Below are 24,989 nucleotides of genomic sequence, written 5' to 3' on the forward strand. Positions count from 1 at the left end.
GCTTGCAAATTCCATTATATAAATAGCGAATCTTCCATGGTGCGGTGCAACTGGCTTTTAAAGGGAATGGGAGATCACGTTTCACGTTACGCCTAAAACACACCCAGTACTCATTAAGAGAAGAGGGACAACCCTTTTAGATCATGCGCCGCACACCGACCATTTTTCCCGTCGTTAAACCAGCAAAAGTAGATTAAGTGCACTTGCGATTAAGACCATGTGCTTAGATCGTTAAAATAGGGCCCCATGTGAGTGGTGGTCGGGTTAGTGAGTTAGGCACAGCAGGTCAAGAAAGTCCCTTGTGTGATCCTTGAGGGAGCTATAGGCCTGCTGCTCCAGCAGGAGAAGATGGACTGCAGAAATATCCACTTATAATGTTCGTCACTTAATCTTTTCTTTAGGTCTCTCTTTCGGTCCGGGTTTGCTTGTAGTATGAATCTAAATGATAATGCATGACGCAGAATTAGCAAATAATAATCACTTAATAAACACTGAAGAGAATAACAACACCACAACTAACAGAACTTTAACAAAAGACAATGAACAAAGGAAGGAAGGTAATCAACAATATAGATAGGTGAACTAAAAACGGAAAACTGTTGCAGGGTTTTAAAGTAAAACTAAATTGTTATTGTCTCTGTGTAAACTACAAAAACATGAATTTGCGAGAAGGTAAGGACTACTGGAAAATTATTCTAGGCTGTGTGACGTGCACAGAAGACCAATGTTCAAGGTCAGGATTTTTGTTAAATAATGGGCCTACATTCAAATTCAATTGGTTTTTCACCAAACCCTTCGTATAGGCCTACACTCAGAACACTTGGAATACGACGTGTCTGTCGCATATCATTCTGTGATATTTTTGCTTCTTTGCAAATTATGAATTAATTTTCATTTTAGGGTGAACTATCCAGGGAGTATAGGGCACTTTAGAAGAAGACAAAAACATTTTGAAGCAACTCTTCATGGACAATAGTAGGCTATTAAGGCTACTTTTTGGGTAACCAATATGAATAATACAAATAATAGCATAAGCAGGGCTAGTTATGTATATGTCAGTATTTGTAGCTAGGATTCATATTTTATAATGGATTTTCAAAATTAAAAATGTCAAACAATATAATTTATAGCTACATGAAAGACATTTAAAAAGTGATCAGGAGATTTTTAATTGAAGCTAAGGTGTTTTATTTATTTATGCATGCAGGAATACATGCGGAACCATTGCATCCAGTCATTTGTATTTCTTCGGCGCAAGTAGTGTAACACTAAACACTGACCTGCCTGCGGTTATGTTGTATGTTTCAGTAAAGAATAACGTTTATTTATGCATTTATGCTCTCCGTTTTAAACTTCACTGTCAGATTAATCTGACAACTAATTAGTTGCACATATTCAATGATGCTAGCTGGTGACTCGTGGACAAAACATTTTGGTTTACAATCTATCGAATGATAGCAGTAACTAATTTGCGTGCTTTTGGTTAGCTAACAGGCTAACATAACACGTTACTGCCATTAACTGTTATATCCCATATACGTTTATATCAATTCTCTTTTCAGTTTATCAGAGATGCAGCTCATCCGATGTCCTACACTCATTCAGTTAAATTCTCTTGTGGGACAATACTTCAGCTGTCCAAACTTGTATTGTAAATTTTACATTGCACGTTTTCAGCTCCAGCTGCAACTTTTATTCGCTTGAGATTATATAAACTTTAGAATACGCGCCAGGATGTACAAGCAGTGGTCTGCAGATTTAGATTCAGATGCGAAGCTGATGTGGAAACAGTCTGAATCCAGCCTGCAGCCAAATGGTGAAAAAACAAGTCCCATAAGCGTTATACTAGTTAGCTCTGGCAGCAGAGGAAATAAACTGCTCTTCCGATACCCGTTCCAGAAGGTGTCTGAAAACACTTCAACAGCAGCATGTAAGTGTTCCTGCTTCCTCTTCTGTGTCATCCTGGCGTTTCTATTGGGGACTGTAATATTTATGTCAGCATATGATGAGTGTTTACCTGCCACTGCCACACCTGCTGTGATTGATACATTTGACACATTTCTACTGTCAATCACATTAGTTTACCCATGCAATAATATACACGAAGAATCGAACTTTTCAAGGTGTGTATTTTTATGTCATTAAAGCAAAACAGCGGAGTCCATATGTGTTGAATACATCAGGTGACTCTACGGAGGACCAGGATGGTGACTCAAGGTACTATGCAAAGCAAGGGTTTATTTATTACTTTTCGACTTAAGTTGCGTTAGAACTGTGCATGTTGTTGATGTAATTGTGTTTTCTGCTCATACACTAAAAGAAATATGACCCAAATTATTCAGTTATTTTCTGCATGGGATAAACGCTAGGGGCATGTTAAGGGATCACCAGTGTCACCAGAGTTCATTATGTTCATTGTTGTATGTTTCTATGTTGGGTGATTTTAGCTTGCTATCTGGATATTATGCATTAGTGAGTGCTTAAAAACCACAATAGCCTATATGTATGGCCTGATCCAGAAACTTAATTAAACTTGAATATAAATTAAAATGTTATATGTGATAGTTTTAGATATGATTATAAAATGTTTTAAGCAGCATAAATTTTATATATATATATATATATATATATATATATATATATATATATCCCATATATTATGTAAATATTAAATAATAATACATAACGTAATAAATGTGTCGTGAAAGTGTCACTGTATCGCTCTGGAATCTGTTTAACAACATTATTGCGTGATTTACACTGCTGTTCAAAAGTATGGGATCGATACGTTTTTTTAATGTTTTTAAAAGAAGTCTCTTCCGCTCGCCAAGGCTGCATTTATTTGATTTAAAATACAAAACAAACAGTAATATTGTGAAATATTATTAGAATTTAAAATAATTGTTTTTTAAAATGATAAAATGAAATATATATTCATGTGATGCAAAGCTACATTTTCAACATCATTACTCCAGTCTGTAGTCACGTGATCCTTCAGGAAAAAATTCTAATATGCTGATTTGCTGTTCAAGAAACATTAATTATTATTATCAATGTTGAAAACAGTTTTCATTTTTTGATTCTTTGATGAATAGCTAGAAAGTTTAAAAGAACAGCATTTATTTGAAATGTAATATTTTGTAACATTATTAATGTCTTTTGATCAATGTAATGCATTCTTGCTGAATAAAAATATTATTTTCTTTAATTTCTTTCCAAAAAAATAAAAGTCTTACTGACCAAAAACTTTTGAACAGTAGTATAATGTTACAAAAGCTTTATATTTTACACATCTGTTTTCAACATTGATAATAATAAATGTTTTTGAGCAGCAAATCAGCATATTAAACTGATTTCTGAAGGATCAAGACTGAAGTAATTATGCTGAAAATTCAGCTTTGCCATCACAGGAATAAATTACATTTTAAAATATATTCAAAAAAATTTTTTATTTTAAATTGTAATAATATTTCACAATATTATTGTTTTTTATTATTAAATAAATGCAGCCTTGGTGAGGAGAAAATACTTATTTTAAAAACATTAAAAATCGTACCGATCCCAAGCTTTTGAACGGCAGTATATAGTAGGCTACATTTGTATTATTATTACTAATATTATTAGCCTATTATAGGCTAAATTATAAGCCTTTTGTAAGCCATTTTAATGGGACAAAAAATGCCATACAACATTGGGTGTCCTTTGTGGTAACATATTATCACAAAGGACATCTAAATGATGAAGTGAATTTGTTAAATGAAAGGACAAACAAGTAATTAAAAAGTAATCACAATTTCAAAGTACTATAATATGTAGAATTGAGAAACCCTTGTTATTAGTGACACCGGTGGCCGTTAAGTGAACTGCAGCCAGCAACTTATTGCTCGTGCTCAAATTTGTGCACACGTAACGGGCAAGAGACTGAACGTGATTCAAGGCTCCAATCTACTCACGGGAAAGTTAATTTTCTTTCTTTGCTTAGAAGTTAAAAAAAGAAGAAGTTGGAAATACTTTTTTAGCGATATCCTGACGTCATCCACGGTTAGATGAATATTCGTAGTGGTGTTTACATTTATTCATTTAGCTGACGCTTTTATCCAAAGCGACTTAGAATTGCTATATATGTCAGAGGTCGCACATCTCTGGAGCAATTAGGGGTTAAGTGTTTTGCTCAGGGACACATTGGTGTGTCACAGTGGATTCGAACCCGGGTTTCTCACAACAAAGGCATGTGTCTTATCCACTGCGCCATCACCACCACCACGTGTGGATATGTTTGAACAAGGTCTGCAGTTCACTGGCATCATGTCAACAAATGAAGAAATTAAAATGATACTGTTATGATACTTTAGATTATAAATATATTTAAGATCATAGACTATATAAATCTGTCTGTGAGACTAGTTTGACTTAATCCCTGTTCTTTGCATGACATGATTGGCATTATCCTGAATATTATAAAAATGTTATAAAGAGAGGCTCTCGGGAGCCCTCATAACAATCACATACTTTTGATTTTCCTGTCAGAAACGTCCCGAGTCCTTCACATTGAAATCAGTCTACGGGCTTTCAGAGACAACCTAGGAAGTCAGGGAAGGTCTCATTTAAGTTTTTATTAACAAGCTGTTCATACATTGACAATAAATAAAAAAGCGATTAATACATGACAATTCGTACATATAGCCCGTTAAACATTGTCACCAGAATTAAGTATGTAAAAAGAAAACAAACTTACTGTCCTGGATGATCAATCTAAAAATTTGGTTTGTTTTTGTCATCCCTATGTCATGCATCCTGCCAACTTGTCTGCTGCATTTTTTTTCTTTCTTTTTTGTTTGTTTGTTGTTTTTTTCTTTCTTTATGGCCCTATTCCCATTTCAGAGAACAAACTCCACTAACTGATGAACAGTTGGTAGCAGGGTAAGATTAAACCACCATTCTTTAAACCACCTCTCCTTTTTCCAGAGCACCACATCTTTGTTCATCTTTTCTCCCTGATAATTTGTCGGACATATATGTACTTTTTTGTTCACACTTATATGTGTATATATATATATGCATTCAAATGGCAAATGCAATCTGAGAAATTGTGAGTAATTGTGATAGCTTGTGTAATTTATGTCATAGTATCAGCTTAAATCGGGTCACGGATTTGAATAAGTTGCAATGGTACGATTGTGATTTTGCTCTTACATTCATTGAAATTAATTGAAATGCAGTATTGCGGGAATCGCCTGAGATATGTTTGCAATCAAGAAATGCTATTCAATCAAATGTGGTACAGGTGATTGGCCTGCATTAATGCAATGCTCATGTACTCAACACATTTCAAGTCCTGGTTTCCTTTCTTTCTTTTTTTTCCCTCACATAATTAAATGTTTGAATCAGACCACTGAATTTGTGCCATGGGCCTTCTTGGGGTCTGTCTGAGTGGGTGAAAAACATACTGTGAGTGATATAAACCAGCAGATTCATCACTCTGCCAGAGGGAGACAATCACCCGCATTCTCACTTATAAGTGCATTTTAAAGGTTTAGATCAGGGGGAAAAGTCCAAAGGCTTTAGGCTTCACCAAATAATTTGCCTAATCACCTTTCCCTTGTGAATCCCCTAGAAATATGAGTCAGTGTATAATTGTCAGTGCTGTGTAGATTAGCACTTGAAATCCAATCAGGCCCTCTGCTGTAATTGCACCCACTGATTGTAGTTTTACTCCTTCTGTGATGTCTTTTCTTTATTCCTCTTTTTATTCATTTACCTTCAAAGGTTTTCTGATATTATTCTGGCCACCATCTTGGCTACCAAGTCGGATATGTGCGGCAAGAAGTTTGAACTCAAAATAGACAACGTGCGCTTCGTCGGACATCCAACCTTACTGCAGCTTCCGCATAGTATTCAGGTGAGACATACCAAATATCTTGTGAAAGTTTATTATTATTTAATATAACTAATTTCTGTTTAAGTATATTATAAAATGTGATTTATTCCTGTGACGTCAAAGCTGAATTTTCAGCATCATTACTGTCATACAGTCTTCAGTGTCACATGATCCTTCAGAAATCATTCTAATATGATGATTTGCTGCTCAAGAAATAGTTAATAGTTTAGTTAACTTAATAGTTTTGGTGGAAACCAAAATCCAATCAATAGAAAGAACAGCATTTATTTGAAATGGAAATTATAAATGTTTTTACTGTCACTTTTGATCAATTTAATGCATCCTTGATGAATAAAAGTATTAATTAGACCACAGTATTTTGAAAGATAGTCTGTACTGTGTAAGGTTATGGTTTGAGGGTGAAGGAAAGGAATTTGAACTGTGAAATTTGGCCATTTATTCTTCCAAAATGTTTGAGTCGTCAGGAAGCTGCTGTATGTATGATGAGCTGATGATGATATTGCAAAGGCACTGACAACTACCACGATCACAGGCTAACAGCTCCACCTTCTGTTAGAGAGGAAATATGTTAGGAGATCACTGTGCCAAGAAATACTTGGCATTTGTTGAATGAGAATTGAACCTGCTTTACAGCAAAGATTCATAATAAACAAACTCAAGCTGCAGGTAAATTTAGCATTGATTCCGATTATTAAATGATCACTTTTTCTGTTATTTATGTTGCATGTATGTTATCAACACAAAACTTACTATACTAACCTGCACAATGAAAGTATAATCTGCATGCACACATCACATTTGTTTCTCAAATATAAGAAATTTAGTTAAGTCATGACTTATAAGTGTTAATGCTTTTTTAGAACTTGAACTTCAATACACTTAATGCAACATTCAGTTCAATTAATTTACTGTAATATAGGTAACTTTAAAAGATAACAAACATTATTTATCATTGCATGTGTCTCCTTCTTGACATACATGTTTAATAATAAAATGAGCTTGATCTAATTCTACTTATTAACGATATTCCTTTCCCCAGGTCTCCAAATCCGACCCCTCCCCCAAAAGAGAGCTGCCCACCATGATCCTGTTCAGTGTGGTTTTTGCATTAAGGGTAAGAAAACATCATATTATATTTATTTATTATGAAGAAGTTCTTAACATTGCCACACTGCGTATCTATTTAGCTTCTGATGAACACATTAAATATTATTTGAGTTATCACTCTTATCACTCTTTATCACTAACCATGCATTACTATATCTTTGGATGGCCATTGTCTTTCAAACACATTAAAATGTCCAAATTCACATCATTTCATTTAATCAGTTAATAAATTAGGTCCTGCAGATAAACAAATAAACTATTTTTTTATCTTTATTAGTAAGCGTTTTATTTTTATTTTAGAACTATTTATTTTCATTTGACATTTTTGCGATTTAATTACTTAATATATTTTCTTGAACTCACACACCCCTGCAGTTCCTTCACGAACCCCAGTCTGGGAAACCCTGACCTAATGTAATATTCAATGCACTTCATGATAAAGAATGGAATATATGTTCTTTCTCTTTGTATTTGTATATCAATATGGCACAAGATTATCCTTTTTGTGCATTTTCAATGTGATACATGAATTAGGTCAAAAGTAATCAAAAATTAGCCAGATTATATTACCTTAAATGTGTAATGTAACGGATTATGTTACTTACTACAATTTTAGTCATGTAGTCAGTAACTGACTGCAATTTGTAAGTAACCACTATTTGATATGTTGCCCCCTAAAGATATTAAGGTACACTTAAAATATGTGACTATCTTGGCATTAGTGTTTTGTTCTAAATTAAGATTCAAAATGTCAGTGCCAGTGTATGCTTGATAAAGGACAGGACATCTGTGAACTAAGCTGGGGGAAAAAATAATAATTTGGTTTGATCATTGTTTAATATGTATTGCAAAAAAAAAAAAGTATACATTTTTAATACAGAATACTTTTTTGAGCCCCTGCATAGTGAATCAGCTGTTTGTGAGGATATGTGAGGTCAACAGTTTCTCAGAAAGGGTGTGGATTTTGATAAGCCTCCAGTGTGCTGTCTATCAGACAGCCTGACAGGGAAGCGGGACTCTGTTCTCTGCACAATCAGTTCGCACATGATCAGACCCACCCCGGTGCCACCAGGACTTCACATGGCAGAGTGCTGAGTCAAAGCTCCAGCTGCAGAAAACGCAGACTCACACTCCTATCAGTTCTCCAGCAATGCCCACTCCCTTTACTCGGGACCCTCCCTATGTCACACTGCCCACCATTAGTCTGCAAATTTTTCAAATGGGCACATTTGAAAATATTCTGTAAAATATTAGGTTGTTAAAGGGTTGTATTTTTGGTTGGGTTATTCTTTGTGCCTCGTTAAAAATATAAATATGCAGAAATGAAAAACATGTTAATCACACAAAAGGTATATTCAAGTCATTGTGTGCATGAATTATTGCATGAATCAAATGAACAATGACTGTTTTCATACATCATGTACTGTATTTTTGTGGACTAAATAGTAATTTGTGTAATAATGTGTAAATTTAGATTTAACTGGAACGTGTTGGAGTATAATTAGATTATATACACATCAGATTTGAACTTTGAGAGGTTTAATAAAGGTTCTTGTCCTCTATAATTGTGTAACTACAGTACACTGCACATGCACATTTCAAATATTAGAGTATTAAATCAAGGAGAAAAATATCTTTATTTTGCTCCTTGTGAGGGGCATTGTGAACAGTAAAGAGGACAACTTAAAATGCCAACAAAGACGTATTTTTGGCTGAGCTCTACTGTAATTTTATAGTTTGCATTAGAGATATGTCAATAAAGTAAATGAGAAAGGGATTTTTTTTAAATGTTATATAAAGTACATGTTGGTGTTTATTTATATATATATATATATGTACTATTTATATTAATATTTGTATCATATGGTTTTGAGAAATTTTATTTAAGCTTAACGTTGACTCAAAAATGTCATTTAATGTAACCAAGCAAAAAATACTAGCATATTTTCCTCACACCTTGAATATGCGTTGAGAATCATGTTTTTGATTGGTATTAAGGAAGCAGTGAAACAGTTTTATTAAAATATACGATCATGGCAAATTTTTCTTTCTTTTTTTTAACGAGGTTTTTAAAAAAAACTATTATGATTTCAGCATAGTTTTACATTTTTTACTTTGTCCCCCCCAAAAATATATAATCTTCACCAGTGTTGGGGAAAGTTACTTTTAAAAGAAATGCATTACAATATTGTGTTACTTCTTAAAGTAACTATTGTGTTAGTTACTTCTTATGGAAAGTAATGTGTTACATTACTTTAGCTTTACTTTTCTCTGCTTGTTTGATTTTTAATAACAAAAGTTATATTTCTGGAAAATTTAAAGGCCCTTTCTCACTGTAAGTGAAATGAATAAGCCTCAGGCTGAAGGAAATGCAAATTCACTCCTGTAAAGTAGAGGACGCAGGTCAAACAAACATTTCAGCTCTGCTGCCATTCTGGATCACAGAAGAATAGGACGCAGGAGATAAAAGTTTAGCAGTTTAAAAAAAAATTAAACACAAATGTGATGTTTATCTAAAGTCATTTTTGATTTCTTATGGTTGAAATGGATCATCGAATGTCAGCAGCAAAGACAACGGTTAATAAAGTGAGATTAAATGCATAATGTATATTTGAATTATTTACCAAATTTAATTATTGTGGGTTTACGTAATATTCTGAGTTCGGATTTCACTCTTTTTATTCATTGTGAGGAATACTGAATCTGTTTTTGTGCAAGTGAGAGGAGTAAATGCTCATATTGCTCACATTAGTGGAACTACAATAAGCATCATGTTCACACACAGCGCACACAACACGTCTGCACTTACTCTCGATTTCTCTCAACATGGGGACAGGAGAGCTGTCATTCTATACGTGGAAAAATAAAGTAACTTATTTGTTACTTTACTCATTACTTGAAAAAAGTAATCTGATTTTGTAACTTGCATTATTTGTAGTACGTTACCCCCCAACACGGCTCATCATAGAAAAGGTGTATTGAAGTAATTGTATGCATGAATAAATGCATTTTTAATGTATTTTTGGAGTAAATATTAATTACAATGAGTGTCATGTCTTTTACCCACTCATTAAATGAACAATAACTGTTTGTCTCCGTTTCATCTCTGTTTCCACCTTCTACAGGCCAATGCAGACGCCTCAGTCATCAACTGTATGCACAACCTGTCTCGTCGCATTGCCATAGCCCTGCAGCACGAGGAGCGCAGATGCCAGTACCTCACCAGAGAGGCCAAGCTCATGCTAGCAGTGCAGGACGAGGTCACCACCATGATTGAGAGTGAGACATCCCGTTCCCTTGAGATGTACAGGGTTTGTCCTGCTAATATAATCACTGAAGGCATTACATGATTTTCACCATGATGTTTACCTGTTATTATAGCAGACGGGACCCCACAGTCGCCGTTTCGCCAGATCCTTCCCAAGTGTAAATTAGCTAGAGACCTAAAGGAGGCCTATGACAGGTGAGTAGTGTTGCCTTAACCATCATTTACTCAAGCACTCCTGTCATCAGGTTAATAACATTCTTCTCAACAAATGTCCCTTTATAGCAATAATTCAAAAGGAACATGTCCTCCTGGGCTAAATCATGCAGCGTGTAATGCAACGAGGGTTACAGTTGTGTTTCAGCAGTTATTGAGGCTTTAACTTCCCTTTTAAAATCCATAATTGTAATTTATGACTAAATGTTGCAAACAGTTGTATCCACCTTATTTGTAACGTAAGACTGTGTGTGTCTGTTTGTAACTTAAATATGCGAGGCTTCTAGTTTCAGTACAAAAACAGTCCGTAATGCCGCTTGATATGGCAAAGTGGTATTTATTGTCATATTTTAATCATAAACGCACTGGTTTGTAAACACACCATTTACTGCACTTTGTAATTCTTTTAGTTATTTCCCTATAGTGTCTAATGAATCAGAAGTCTCGCATATTTCAGAGAAATAAGGTGGACAGACAAACATGCTTGACTTTTGTCTCTGTTCTAAACTGAAAGAAACAGTCTTGTAATTTCGGTCGTGGTAACCTTATAGACTGTATTGTTTTCAGTCTCTGCACAACTGGAGTTGTTCGGCTTCACATCAATAACTGGCTTGAGGTCAGTTTCTGCCTTCCACACAAAATCCACCGTGTAGGAGGGAAACACATCCCACCAGAGGCTCTTGAGCGCAGCCTAAAGGCCATTCGGTGAGTTACAGCATTTATCCAACACATTTTGCAACATTTTAAAGTCACCTGCCCCCATCATCATGTTGCATAAAAACAGCTATTTTTCTTTCTTAATGCAATTTTGTGAACTCTTGTTTCATGCAAGCAAAAGGGGTGTTTACATTGAATAATGGGATATAGTATCCATCAGTGTGCTTTGTAATGAAGTGCTTTTTTTGGCAAATATAGTAATTCACCCATCTATTCTTCGTGCACAGCATGTAGACTACCGTTCAAAAGTTTGGGGTCAATACGAATTTGTTTTAAAAAGAAATTAATACTTTTCTTCAGGACGGACGCATTAAATTGATCAAAAGTGACAGTAAAGACATTTATAATAATGCAAAATATTTCTTTTTAATTAAATGCTTTTCTCTTGAACTTTCAAAGAAGTCTGAAAAAAATGAATCACGGTTTGCACAAAACTATGAAACAGCACAACTGTTTTCAACTGTGATAATAATCATAAATGTTTCTTGAGCATCAAATAATCATATTAGAATGATTTCTGAAGGATCATGTGACACTGAAGACTGGAGTAATGATGCTGAAAATTCAGCTTTGATCACAGGAATAAATTACACTTTACTATATATTCACATAGAAAACAGCTGTTTTACATTGAGAATATTACTGGGTTTGTTTTGTATTTTGCAAATAAATGCAGCCTTGGTGAGCAGAAGATACTTTTTAAAAACATGAGAAATCTTACTGACCCCAAACTTTTGAACGGTAGTGTATACTATTTACTTCAGCAATAGTATGGTGATATGATATTCTGACAATAGCCTTAGTCTCCCCTGCTTTTCTTTTTTCTTTTTTTGGTTGCATGATCAAGTGCACTTGCTATTCGGCCAGAGTGTAGTTTGAACTGCTAGTAGTGTTGTTGTGGTGTGCCCCCTGCAGGCCGTATCACGCTCTGCTGCTGCTGGACAGTGAGAAGACCCTGCTGGCTCAGCTCCCTCTGGACTGCTCTCCTGCTCTAGTGCGCCTCATCAAGACCTGCTCAGCCGTCAAGAACCTGCAGCAGCTGGCTCAAGACGCTGACCTGGCTCTCCTGCAGGTCAATGACTATATGCCACTGTGCACTTTTATCAGCCATGTCCTATTTTCATGTTTTCAGCTTCTCATTGGTTTGACAAAGACAAGTCTAGTTTTACTCCTGGCAAAAATAAAATGGAAGAGTTATGTGCAACGTAGCATAGTCATATCATTTGTTTTTGTTATAGTTAGTCTTATACTGTCACCTAGTGGACAGAAAATAATTCTGTTGTAATAACATTATGGCAGAAATGTTTTGGATAGACTATCTATAAAACAGTGCTTAACCTTTTTGACTACAATTTTTATTGTCCACAACAATTTTTAAAGGTTTACTGGTTAAGGATTATTTTTTTTAATTATTATTATAATTTTTTGTACAAATTCTACACAATAAAATATTTTAGAGCTTTGCATAACAAAAAAAAATATTATATTCATTATATTTTTTTAAAGATTTATTAATATACATGACCTGTAATCCAGGTCCAGAAATCACACTTTTACAAACAGGATACATCTCTACATGTTTTCTAGAAATATGGGAATCCTGTTTCTTCGCTGAATAGTAAAATGGTTGTTGAAAGGTTTAATTAAAATAAGAAATCTCTTGATTTGTAGTTGTATTGGCTTTTTTTAAATATCATTTTGTCTTATTTTAAATAATATAAGCCTCCTAATGCATTCGGGTCCATTTTGACCCGGAAGAGGTACATAATTATTATTTTTTAATTCATGGTTTGTAGTTCGAAAATTAACGAAAAATCGTGTTAAGGCTGTCAAAATACACATAATAGATTTTTTAAATACAAAATGTAGGAGATATAACCATTTACATTTTTACACCTTTGAACAAGTGAACTGTAGCTTTCACTGTGAATTTTTTTTTAAAAATTAGTTTAGACATCGATTAGTTAGATTTGTCTCAAATTACTTCTGTAAATTACATTTAGCTTCTACACTACACTAAACACTACACTTTTTCCTCCCCACTTGAGTTGCATTTATAAGCTTATTTCTGAAATTAAAATAAAATTACAAATTAATTTATATCATCTGGCTCCTCCCAGTGGTCCTATTGCCATTTGCAGAAATACACCGCTCAGAAACAACCAATCAGAGCCAGGAGGAATGTCTTAGCAGTGTCAATCACGCTCGTGTACGCGCTGTTCACACCCATCTCTTGCACAGCGCGAGAGCATACCGTCGTTCAAACTCAAGATTGCCGGTGTGCTGCAGCTGTGCTAATGGCGGAGAAACAACCTAAACTGCCAATTTCTCTAGTGGCACCTGCTCATAAAACAAAGAGGTAAAAGGGAAAAGACAGATGACGATAAACAAGCGAAAAAGAAAGAATTAGACAGAGCGCATTGACTCGGTGTCAAAACTCTAGCAGCATAACATGTAGATAAAATGTCACGCACTGTGCTAAGCAACAGTTGAAACCTGCTAATTCACTGGCTTGTCATGTTGCTGAAATAATGTACTAGCAAACCTTATCTAGCATTACATATCGCTAGAATAATTACTAACGTTAGTTACCGTTATATTACGTTATCTTACTAGCTATTTATAACTTATAGAAAGAGTGCAACGTTATAAAGTTACATGTATTGCAAAATACATAATGATTTGAGGACCAAGTTTATAGTCAAAGTATGGGCAGGCCATAGTCAATGTAAAGCATATTGTTGATGTTTCGTCCCTATTAGTGAATGTGCCATAACTGTTTATCCGTGTCATCGGTGGTCCTGCTTACTAGCCTGCGCGTTCACGGCAGGCTCCGCTGTGGGGGAGGAGCTGTGGAGGGAGGGCTGTAGCGCAGCAGAGAGCAAGGGGGTTGGACCTGTAAGTTGTGCTTGTTCAAATTTTCAGGCTAAGTCAACATTTTCTCAAAACTCCCTACTGCAGCTTTAAAGGGAAATTTTATGCAAGTAATATATTTTGTTTGAAAATATTACTGATGCTGTTTTTTCAGAAAATGAAGGTGTAGTTTTCATAAATTTAGACTATTTTGAGCAGTCATGAGTTTCAAGGTCAAAGCTATTTAACTAAATCCATTGAAGTCAAAGGAGTTCATACTGTTAATTCACACATTATATGTTCTTATAACTTAACTTTATATTGATATAATCAAATAAAGTTTCTCTTAAAAATTTATAAAAAATATATTTTATTCTTGCATCACACTGTTTTTGCTCTAATTCGTGTAACGTTTTAATTTTCAAAGAAATTTCTCAGTTTTTTATTGATAAAAAGGGGGTAAATGAAGTAATAGCATGGTTAAATCATGGTAACATTCAAAACTTTAAAAGATTTTGCACATTCACCATTTAATGTGAAGTTACTGATCAGATACAACATAGATTTAGCTGACAAATATTAAGTTATAACCGTTTTAAAAGCTTACGTTCCACAGGGTCCAACTGGGTGTATACAGTTTATTTTTAATGCATGAGGAGGGTTGAGTCATCTTAAGCCCCCCTAGGAGGTTTGCTGAGGCCCCCTATTGGGCTCCGGTCCCTTGGAGAACCACTGCTCTGAAGTGTAACACTTCCTCCCACAGGTCTTCCAGATAGCTGCGCATTTGGTGTACTGGGGTAAAGCCATCATTATCTACCCTCTCTGTGAGAACAACGTGTATATGCTTTCTCCCCATGCAAACATCTGCATGTGAGTATGTGCTCTCTAGAAAACCAATCGAAGCTCTTTTGCATTGTTTTTGCTTTAATGTACACTCTGTACAAAGTTAAACTTCTCATGATTTTGAACAAAAAAGTCTTAATTCCTTCAAAAAACCTTTATGCAGACATTAATCGTGATTTTTGTGTCTTCCTCCTGCCAGCTACTCTCCTCTGGCTGAGGAGTTCGCCCTCCAATTTCCAGGTCATGACCTGCCTTCCATGTTAGCCAAGTTCTCACTTCCTGTATCTCTGTCGGAGTTCAGGAATCCACTGGATGCCCCCGTGCATGAGGTTAGTGTCGTGTGCCACAATTTTACTATTTCAGGCATACAACAAGCAGGAAGTCATTCCTTTTCAATGGAGAGTAGTTCAGGAGCGTTGTGAAGATTAGTACATATGCGAATGCAGAATTTTCTGATCCAATTTGAGGTTCAGATGTGTTGAAATTTGAATAATTGTCAGAAATAATTATTTTATCATTAATTATATACGTTGATGAGTCCTAGAAAACCTACTATGTTTTTCTTTCAGACTTTAGACTCCACATTGAACTTTACTTGGATGAAAACAAGGCTGTGAGGGAAAAACAGTCTTTCTAATGGCGTGTACTTTATAAAGGCCCTAGATCACATGTAACGTTCAAAACAGTTTTTTAGGCAAGGCAAGTTTATTCATATAGCACATTTTATACACCATTTTAATTCCTTTCAGTAAAGCACTTTGAATTGCCATAATCACAAAATAAAAGCAAAGAAAATTAAAAAAGTTAAAAGAGTAAAAAGATGATGCATATATAAAGTTCTCATCTGGCAAAACTTGTGTATCATATTTTTCACAACTCCCAGTTTTACTCTGTGGTGTTATTTCGGTGCCTAAGAAATCTATTGGACGTCTTCCGATGGACCCGATTTGTCCCTAACATCGGACAGGAGGAGCTCTAGGACTGACTTCCGGGGTAACCTGTGTTATTTTTAGAGTTTTTGTCTACTGAAAGTCTTTTGGAATGATGTTTCGTCCGCTGAACAATCGGCTATTGAATAATTACAGTCCATTGAACACGCTGCACTTCTATTCCTCAGCCTCATTTTCATTCCTGTCAAAAATTAAATATGGAGCTAACCTGACTAAGGTCTATTGGTGGTCAGGTGTTTTGTGTGGACATGTTCATACATTCATTATTCATCGTATTTAGTCTCAATGGTCAGTAATGGTCAAGGTTGCGTGGGTAAAATGCACTTTGCAGATTTTCAGTACCTGTTTTGTACTGTTATGGAGAATTTTCAGATTGTCCGTCGAATCGCTCTCTCCGTATTTACGAGCCTTTAGCCACTGCCTACAATGCGCTAGATCCTTCACTGGAAAGTACTTCACTCCCGCTAAATGTTTTCTCTTTAAATTCTTGCAAAGAATTTAAATTCTTGCAAACAATACAAGTCGACACCATTGGGATTAAAAGTAGGATTTACTAAGTATTATTTCCTACTAAAGCAAGGTGGTATTTGACTCTGGTCAAGCATATTTATAGCAGACTTGTGGGAGTGGCCTTGGATTGCAACATGCCCAGTGCATTATGGGAGTTGCTGTTATCTCTAGTCAGGTATCACCGATTTAAAAAACAAATTCCATCTTTTTTACTGTGTAGACAGCCAAATTTTATTGAAAGCCCTTTTTGCCAGCAGTGCAGTACTCCTCTAAGGCGTTTTAGATGAAGTAATTATTGTTACCATTATGTGTGTATCTGAGCAGGCCCAGCTCATTCAGATGGTGGTATGGATGCTCCAGCACCGGCTGCTGTTTCAGATCCATACGTATGTTTATCTGCTGGTCCCGCCCACTGAGGAGGAGCCTGGTCTGCGGGAGGAGGAGCCACCCCTAGTCGCACGCGTTACAGGCCGAAGTCTGAGCACTCCCAGTGCCCTGAGCTTTGGCTCTCCCAGTATGTAACCCAGTTAACTACAACACCACAGACACTCACATGAAAGAAGAGACAAATAAATAAGTTTCTCTCATTTTCTCTCTGCAGCAAGTAGCGATGACATGACCCTGACGAGTCCCAGTATGGAAAACTCCAGCGCTGAGCTGCAGACCGGAGGAGACTCTCCTCTCAATAAAAGAATGACGGAAACGCTTCTGGCCAGCCTGACCGAACATGAGCGGCAGGCCATACTGCGTGTCCCAGCGGCACAGAACCCAGAGGATCTGCGCTTGTTTGCCAGGTGACAGAGCGTTTTTTTTTTTATAGCTTTTTTTTTTTTTTTTTTTATCTCAAACGTGACTTTGTTCTGAACAGTATTGTAAGTTTGCACTAATTTTCATCTATCAGAATGAATCCATTCCAATTTCTGATTCTGAAAGTGTCTAAACACTCCAATTCGATTCAAATATTTGTTTACGTGTGCATTACATGTATTCCAAACAAAATTTTAGCACATGTGCAGTGATCAGAATCAGACAAAATGAACCAATAATGTCATCTGAGCTACAGTACCGCCAGCATAAATGTAGTTTTTGCCTTGATGACACATCTAATATGAAAGCTTACACGTGTCTTTTTTTTAAGCAAATATTTAGTCTCATCCTCTGACTAGGGCTGCATTTCCCAAATGCATCGTAAGCCTATGTAGATTGCAGAACTTTTCGGAAACGCAGCTCAGTTCATAAGATGTGAGACATAAATAATGATACGCACATTTATAAGACGTAAAATGTAAATGTGTATCGCGGGACTGCACATGTGCACTTTGTATTTTTGAATCCGATTGAGAAAATAGTCAGATTCAAGTGTTTACGTGCTTATACTTTTTCCTGTTTATTGGATTATTTACGGTCTAACACCTTTTCAATCCGATCAAGATTTCATTCGGATTGAGGTGTTTACATGAAGTCCAATCAGTCTTATTTTAAATTGATTATTTGGGTGCATATTAATGTAGATAGTGTTGTATTTCTTCAGGCTTCTGCATTACTTCAGAGGCCATCATCACCTGGAAGAGATCATGTACAATGAGAACATGCGTCGCTCGCAGCTGAAAACTTTATTCGACAAGTTTCGCAGTGTTTTAGTCATAACCAACCATGAGGACCCCATCATCTCTCTGTTCCAGTCTCCACCAGAGTAAACGGATCATTCAGCCTGCGTGAGTCTGAGGACGGTGTGGTGCGTTTGCTCATTCAGGAGCAAAATGTGTTTTGCTGCAACAAAATAATGACCTGCTCAGTTTTCAGAAGAGGCTTATGGAGGGAGCCTCGCTTAATCTACTGTATATAACTGTGTTGACCAAAGATTTTTATGTTGTCATGATTTTAGCTCATATGTGGTTGATTTTAATAAATGATCGAGGGGTCGTGATGTGCAGTTCATCCTCGGGCAGCCATTAAATGGATCGTTTAAGTATTCCACCCAAGCATCTCCTATTTTGATACTGTTCCCTGATGTGATATTTCATCTCCTCAAGCAAACAAGACCAAAAACACATGCCATGATGGTAATTCCAGACTATAAGACTGCATGCCCTGAAGACTCCAGTGCGGAGAAACAGAGATCGGGAAGAGAACAAGAAAAAGGGGTTTGTAATTGGTATGAGGTGCAAATGGTTTCCCAAACATCTGTAAAATCAATGAGCACCAGGAATAACAAGACTATTTAAAGAAACATGATGTTTCAAAAAACAGACCTGTTCAGAAATCGAACTCCAAGGAATAGTTCACTCAAAAATGGCAATTCTCATTATGTACTCGCCCTCATGTCGTTCCAAACCTGTATGATTTTCTTCCGTAGAATCGTGTGATTTTTGCTGCTCTTTTTTTGTTCTCAATACACTGAAAGTAAAGCTTTCAAGCTCCAGAAAAGACGAAATGATAACCATGATAGATTTGTGTGCTGTATTCTCAATCACATGGCTTTGTGAGGGGAGTTAAGAAAATTATTGGTGAACAAAGACGTACAAATCCGGCTTTTTTCTCACACAACATTATTATATGTCCTCAGAAGACAATAGAGTTTATAATATGCCTACAATATAGAGAATATAAAGCACAAACTCTTTGATACTTTTATGGTGCTTTTTGTAATTTTTGCACTTGATAAAACCTGGTCACCATCTATTTTATTAAAGTGGAAAAGAGCAACTTGGACATTCTGCTTAACTTCTCCTTTTCTGTTCTCCAAAATAACAAAAAAATATTCAAGTTTAGAACAACATGAGAGTGAGTAAATGATGACAATCTCTTTAAAGAGACCGAATAACATGAAGATCTTTCAGGAGACTGTCTTTTCCGTCGGATCAGTGGAGGATTGTGAATGCATCTGACGCTCTGCGTCTCTGTTCAGCACGCTCACACATGGGTGTCCTCTCAGGTAGAATCGAAGCGGTTTGGTTGCCCATTCCCCATGAGACTCAACTCCGATCCGATGGGCCGACACCACCTCTCCAACGGGAACAGTCTCTCGCTCTGGGTTCCTCTCAAGCCACACCTCGGTATCAGTGGCCAGATCCCTGCGGTCGAAGCAGCGCTGTATATCTAGCGCTTGGCACAACTTGGACGGGCCATTGCAGAGCTCTTTGTCCTGAAGGGTTTTGGCTCCAGCCTTGCGTTTGGCTGCTCGCAGGCCCCTCATGACGTCCTGACCGCTCAAAGGCTCCAGCGAACGCAAAAGCACGGCCGCCCCCTCCCCTGCACACACACATAGTAGAGTAGTTAGCAAGGCTCCTCACTGTCTCCTTCCTGTTGGCTTGTGTCTTTGTGCATGTGCTCCAACCTTTCTCTAGGTTTATGTAATGTGCCAACTTGACCTATAATGAGAAACAGTTGGAGAGAAGCAAAACAAAACACTTGTTTCTTGCGTAACTAGCGGCGAGGGATCTGTGGTTACAGCCTTCCGGCTCCATCTCCTGTAAAGCCTTTTTCATATGTGCGTGTGGTCAATTAGAGTGCCTTTTGGAGCCTCACCTTGGCTGGAGACGTTCATGCAGAGGTAGATGCCGTAGATGGGATAGACATAGATGGTCCCAGGCTTCATGAACATTGCAGTGTTCCTCTCTGTGCGTTTTCCCCCCGCTGAGTGGGACGCCTTGTCCTCCCCACCCAAATATGCTTCGGTTTCCACAACCCTTGCTCTGAGCTCAGTGCCATCAGTTAGCTTCCTTACCAACACCTAATAAACACAGAAACCAAATATCCTGCAAAAACATCATCTGTACAGACATCTTATATCCAGCAGGTGGTGCAAATGTGCCAATAAATTATAATGACTGAGACTAGAAGAATCACGTTAACAGTTGGTGCTGGCTAATGATGATACCGAAAATCTTGTTGCTTTTTCAGTAAAGGTGGGCTATTGTTTTTCTAAACGACTGGATCCATGATTGTTTTTGATAGTTGATAAAACAGGCACGCAGAAAAAAAATACGTTCAAAAGTTTGGGATAAGTAAACTTTTTTGCGTGTTTTTAAAAAGAAGCCTCTTCTGCTCACCAAGGCTGCAAAAATACAGTAAAACCGTAATATTGTGAAATACTATTGCAATTTACAATGTTTTCTATTGTAATATATTTTAAAATGTAATTTATTCCTGTGATCAAAGCTGTATTTTCAGCATCATTACTCCAGTCTTCAGTGTCACATGATCCTTCAGAAATCATTCTAATATGATGATTTGAAGCATTTTAGATTATTAGCAATGTTGAAAACTGTTGAGCTGCTTAATATTTTTGTCAAACTGATCTTTTTTTCCCCCCAGGATTCAGAAAGTTGTGGGGGAAAAAACAGCATGTATCTAAAATATAACTTTACTCTTTGACATTTTTTATGACAAAGCAAGAGTGGTTCAGGTTGTAAAATGCCATAAAAAGCTCCCCAAAAAGTTAATAATATTCATAATTTTTATTTTGAAAAATATTTTTACAACTTTTTTTAATGTTTAAAATGTTAAAATATATTTAAGGAGTAAAAACAATATATTACATTTTATTTTTAGAGTCATGTAAACTGTATGTAAAGTTTTTCAAAACCATACATGAACACAAAGTCTACATTTCTAAGAACTTGACATTTGTGTTTTAAAACTACCCATCAAAGCACTAACACATTGTGTGACACTCTAAAGTCTGTGTTCAATCAAAGTGGGTTCACTTAGTTAATTTATCCTTCGAAATGTTGCTTAAAAGGTGCTAAAAGATGCTAGAGCCAGTCATGCAGGGAGGTAGAGCAAATACAAGACAGCTGTGAACGATGTTTATGCAGTGAGCGCTACAGAGTGTGAAAGCCACAAGTGTCACTTTCTCCATTCGTCAAGCTGGCTGAGTGCTTGGTCTCACCGAGCATATTATGGGTCAGACCGGATACCCTTCAACATGATAATGGCTTTTCATGCTTCTCATTACATCCCCTTATTTACACCCTGGTAAACTGAAAACAAACACTGTGCTGGTTAAATCAACCTGAAACTCGGCACTGTCATGTAACAATGTGGTTTTCTGGTATTAGAGTAGCCTCAATGTTTTCAGCAGCCTTCTTTCCATTTTAAACCTCATTAAAATGCAAATTAGGCCTCTCTGTGTCCGGTCGAGTCTATTCTGTGCTCTTGCATTCTGCATTTAACTCATTCAAATGGTTCCATGAGGTTAAGCTGTATTTCAAGTGTTCACAGTGAGTGAATCAGTCTGCAGTCAAGACAGGGAGTCATTAAAAAACTCCCAGAAGCCAAAGTGATTCTCAAATTTATATCTTAATATTACATCAATAATATTTATTGTCAAAATGGACAATGGAATATCGCAGTGTTTGTTATAAACGATTTATCCGTGCACATCTCAATTTTTCTAATTCACATGCCCTCATAATCCTTAAAACAAAATAACTTCCCCCTCCCTCTTAGTGACATCTCTTCTCTTCTCTGATGAGTGTTTACTGACAACCTGTCACTCACATGAGATCGACCATTAGCAAACCACAACCATCCAATCAATTCCCAATGGACAAAATTAAATCCCGCCCTACATTTTTTCTTGTTTGAGAAGCGTTTCACTCTGATATGCGTCACAATAAGGAAAAAAAATTTGTTCGCAACTTGTTTCATGCTGATTTTAACACATTTTTAAAAAAAATAATGTATTAGTTCCAACACAGTTTTGTAGCATTACATAAAAAATGTCTTCCATCAAGTCAGAATTGGGCTTCTGAACACTGACTCTTGCCAAGGAATGAGTATGTGCTTAGGATGTTGCTCATTTCTGGGTGTCACTCCATGATTTCATCAGTTTCTGTGAATCATTTTTTACAGGCTTGGGTAATTTTTTCTGTCTTTTGACAGGAGACTGCTCAGGATTACACTCTTAACATTTTCCTTCATACTCTATGATAGAAATAAGATATGATTATGATGATGCCATTTCTGAACATTTGAATGTAAAATAACTAATATTAAGTTAAACATTTAATGTAGGACTTTAATGCCATTTGTGTTACATTTGCATTCCAATGATATACCTAGTGCTGATATAATTAACAAGAATATATATATATATATATATATATATATAAGTTAATTATATTTAGAGATTATATTATATTATATTTAGATTATATTATATTTAATTATATTAGAGAAAACTATCGTTTTAGTTAACAATAACAACAATGCCTGACATTTTAGGAAACGTGATTTCTTGAAAGTTTTCATATGAGGTGATTTCCTGAGATCGGACTCTTCCCTCAGCTTACCTTGCCGAGAAAGGCCTTCGCCAGATCAACGCAGGACTGATGGAAGAAGCTGTCACTCAGTCTGACGGGGTCTTTCATTGAGAAATAAGGGCTGAGATGATGAACCGCAGTGTTCGTGTCATGCTGACTCTGTATGAGTCTCTTGGGAGGTTCACCATCGGCAGATTCTGATTGAGGTAATGATGAATTCTTTCTCTTCCGTGTCGTCATTATAAATATTACAAAATATTAGGATATACTTAAATGCTAAATAAAATAAGACCAAAAAGCACGCAGGAATAGCGTCATGTCGCTTTTAGGTGATATAACGTTAGCCTATAGCAAAACTGCAACATGTTCCAATGTGCAGATTATTTTGAATAAGTATAACTGCGGTCTTGGGGGGGGGGGGGGGGGGGGACTTAAGGCGTATACCGTCGCTTCTGTGTTTAGTGGATGTTATGTTGAATACGGAGTTGCAGCAGCTTTAACAAATTCGTTCAGTTTCAGCAGCCCTGGTTTGTTTACTTTAGAAAGCGCAAAGCACTCTGGGATACTTAAAGGGCCAGTGGCGTTTGTGTGAGATTTAGTTGCGAAACAACTAAGTTGTTGGTTTGTAGTTATTTTGATGGATTTTCGGATGAAATAAGGTGCAAATATTTTTCCCACTTCTCCCACAAATGTTTATCACCCATAAAAATTAGTGGAACTTTTGGCAATGATTAAAATGATAGTCACATTTCCCCTAAGTCCTTGTCACCTAGATGATCTATATTTAGGTGCACGAAAAAATGATGTCATGAAAGCACAAACACAGGTCCTGTTTACACCTGGTATTGAAATGTGATTGGGTCGATCGGATCACAAGTAGACATATTTACACCTGGTATTTTAATCTGTCTCTTTTGTCCACTTTCAACCAATTCTGTCCTGATTTCTTTGAGGGGGGGAGGGTGTAATGTATGAGCTTTTTCAGATATTTCAAACTAATGTACAAAATAAGCTCACAAAATTTACATATGAACACGACCGGCGTCGACGGAAAAAATATGGAGATCAGCTTTCGCTTCTGCTCTGACAGCCACAAGACGCGACCAAACACTGTGAATGTGTGTCAGAAATCAAGAATGGTGAGAGAATTGTGCTTTGTATGAGAAACAGGTCCCAGGCACTCAGTCAGGTTTACAATGAGGAGCAGGATAAAGTTAAAAAGCCTTTGTTAAATATGGCTTAAGTCATTATAAAAGTACACAAGCCAACATGTTTCAACCAACACGTGGTCTTCTTCAGGGCAAAGAAACACAAGACATGAGAATGGCAACAAAATATAAGTTAAGTCCCACCTATAATCAGAAAGAATTCAATTAGCCTAGTAAGGACTAGGCCTAATACAATCAATTAACCCAATGAAGCAATCAGGTCTAACAGGATAGGGGAATAATAGGGATAATGAGTACCACCAAAGGTGAAACTCACAAAGAAACAATAAAGAAAGGAAGAAAAAAATATATAAAAAAATATCTCCAAAGTAATCTCCCTCAACGTAGGTTATCTGGAGAGATAACAGTTACAGTTCATTGTGCTTTGTATGTTTTTTGTCTTGAAACCAAACTTGGATCTTTAAATTTCGTCTGCCTGGCACGCTTCCCATAATGTTTATGCGTTAGGTAGGCGGAGAGTAGACGGTCTTTTGTGGCTGTTTGCTACTTCTGGAAGTGGTCGAAAGTTGACAAGCTAAAAACGTTTTACACCCCGTTTACACCTGTGTTTAGCGTCGTCCACTTGTGATCCGATCGACCAAATTACATCTTAATACCAGGTCTCAACAGGGCCATAATCTCATGGCAATTCATAACTATTTTACGTTTTGGCAAATTGGTGGCTAATTTATGAATTAATACCATCTCATTCATACATTTTCATACTATCAAATTGTGCCCCAGTGACAGGTGTGTTTAGGGGTTATGGTTGAACCTTCATGCTTACTTTTTTTACACATCGTACAAATTCATATGTACGCAACAAATTCATATGTAAGCAACACCTCGTTACATATGAAAGTTACACAGTTACGTTTTCCCGTGAGATTAGTTTGGACTGGCTGGCCTGAACAGTCCCAAAGTCATCAGAGACTTCCTGCTGTGACATGGAAAGCCTTTAAATGAACAGTTCACCCCAAAATAAAAATTTTGTTATAATTTAGGCTACTCATGTTACTCAGAATTTTGTTCATCTTCCTAACACAAATGAAGATATTTTTCATGAAACCTGATTTCTATCCCTCCAATGACAGTCCATGTAACCCAAACTTGCTTTAAGACGTTCATAAAGAGATACTAAAAGAAAAGAAA

General features: G+C 36.4%; 3 protein-coding genes across 9 annotated transcripts in view; 2 read left to right on the forward strand and 1 right to left on the reverse strand.

Moving 5' to 3' along the window:
- The first annotated feature begins 1,240 nt into the window (after positions 1 to 1,240).
- Positions 1,241 to 21,491, forward strand: nprl3 (NPR3-like, GATOR1 complex subunit). 6 transcript variants are annotated; one of them, XR_013196854.1, is made up of 14 exons: positions 1,241 to 1,930; positions 2,148 to 2,217; positions 5,767 to 5,899; positions 6,939 to 7,013; positions 10,132 to 10,285; positions 10,388 to 10,469; positions 11,055 to 11,192; positions 12,120 to 12,276; positions 14,821 to 14,927; positions 15,100 to 15,229; positions 16,685 to 16,874; positions 16,962 to 17,154; positions 17,892 to 18,867; positions 19,201 to 21,491. XR_013196854.1 is itself a non-coding variant. In XM_077213464.1 (14 exons), the coding sequence occupies exons 1-14, from the start codon at positions 1,735 to 1,737 to the stop codon at positions 18,055 to 18,057; spliced, it is 1,830 nt and encodes a 609-aa protein (XP_077069579.1). In that variant the 5' UTR covers positions 1,265 to 1,734; the 3' UTR covers positions 18,058 to 21,491. The 6 variants fall into 6 exon arrangements, 4 of the variants coding, with proteins under 4 accessions (XP_077069581.1, XP_077069582.1, XP_077069579.1 ...); XR_013196855.1 differs by having other exon boundaries at positions 1,247 to 1,930; positions 10,391 to 10,469; XM_077213464.1 differs by adding an exon at positions 4,882 to 4,920 and having other exon boundaries at positions 1,265 to 1,930; positions 17,892 to 21,491.
- mpg (N-methylpurine DNA glycosylase) lies at positions 17,951 to 23,188 on the reverse strand. Its single transcript, XM_077213504.1, has 3 exons — positions 22,660 to 23,188; positions 19,889 to 20,093; positions 17,951 to 19,612 (listed from the first exon to the last, which is right to left on the reverse strand). The coding sequence occupies exons 1-3, from the start codon at positions 22,867 to 22,869 to the stop codon at positions 19,197 to 19,199; spliced, it is 831 nt and encodes a 276-aa protein (XP_077069619.1). The 5' UTR covers positions 22,870 to 23,188; the 3' UTR covers positions 17,951 to 19,196.
- Positions 22,722 to 24,989, forward strand: part of rhbdf1a (rhomboid 5 homolog 1a (Drosophila)) — a 73,586-nt gene continuing 71,318 nt past the window's right edge. For both annotated transcript variants that reach the window (XM_077213449.1, XM_077213451.1), the window contains exon 1: positions 22,722 to 22,835. The gene's annotated coding sequence lies outside the window, so the exon portion shown is untranslated. The remainder of the gene's footprint in view (positions 22,836 to 24,989) is intronic.

Source organism: Siphateles boraxobius, unplaced genomic scaffold (assembly GCF_051911475.1).
Source record: "Siphateles boraxobius isolate OS27281-9 unplaced genomic scaffold, OSU_SipBor_1 66, whole genome shotgun sequence".
In the NCBI taxonomy this organism is placed as follows: domain Eukaryota; kingdom Metazoa; phylum Chordata; class Actinopteri; order Cypriniformes; family Leuciscidae; genus Siphateles; species Siphateles boraxobius.

Coding starts and splice junctions, on each gene's coding strand:
- nprl3 (XM_077213464.1), top strand. CDS start 1,735: ATGTACAAGCAGTGGTCTGCAGATTTAGATTCAGATGCGAAGCTGATG. Junction 10,470..11,054: donor CTAAAGGAGGCCTATGACAG/GTGAGTAGTGTT, acceptor TATTGTTTTCAG/TCTCTGCACAACTGGAGTTG. Junction 12,277..14,820: donor CTGACCTGGCTCTCCTGCAG/GTCAATGACTAT, acceptor TTCCTCCCACAG/GTCTTCCAGATAGCTGCGCA.
- mpg (XM_077213504.1), bottom strand. CDS start 22,869: ATGACGACACGGAAGAGAAAGAATTCATCATTACCTCAATCAGAATCT. Junction 20,094..22,659: donor CGAAGGCCTTTCTCGGCAAG/GTAAGCTGAGGG, acceptor TGTGTTTATTAG/GTGTTGGTAAGGAAGCTAAC. Junction 19,613..19,888: donor CATGAACGTCTCCAGCCAAG/GTGAGGCTCCAA, acceptor GTGTGTGTGCAG/GGGAGGGGGCGGCCGTGCTT.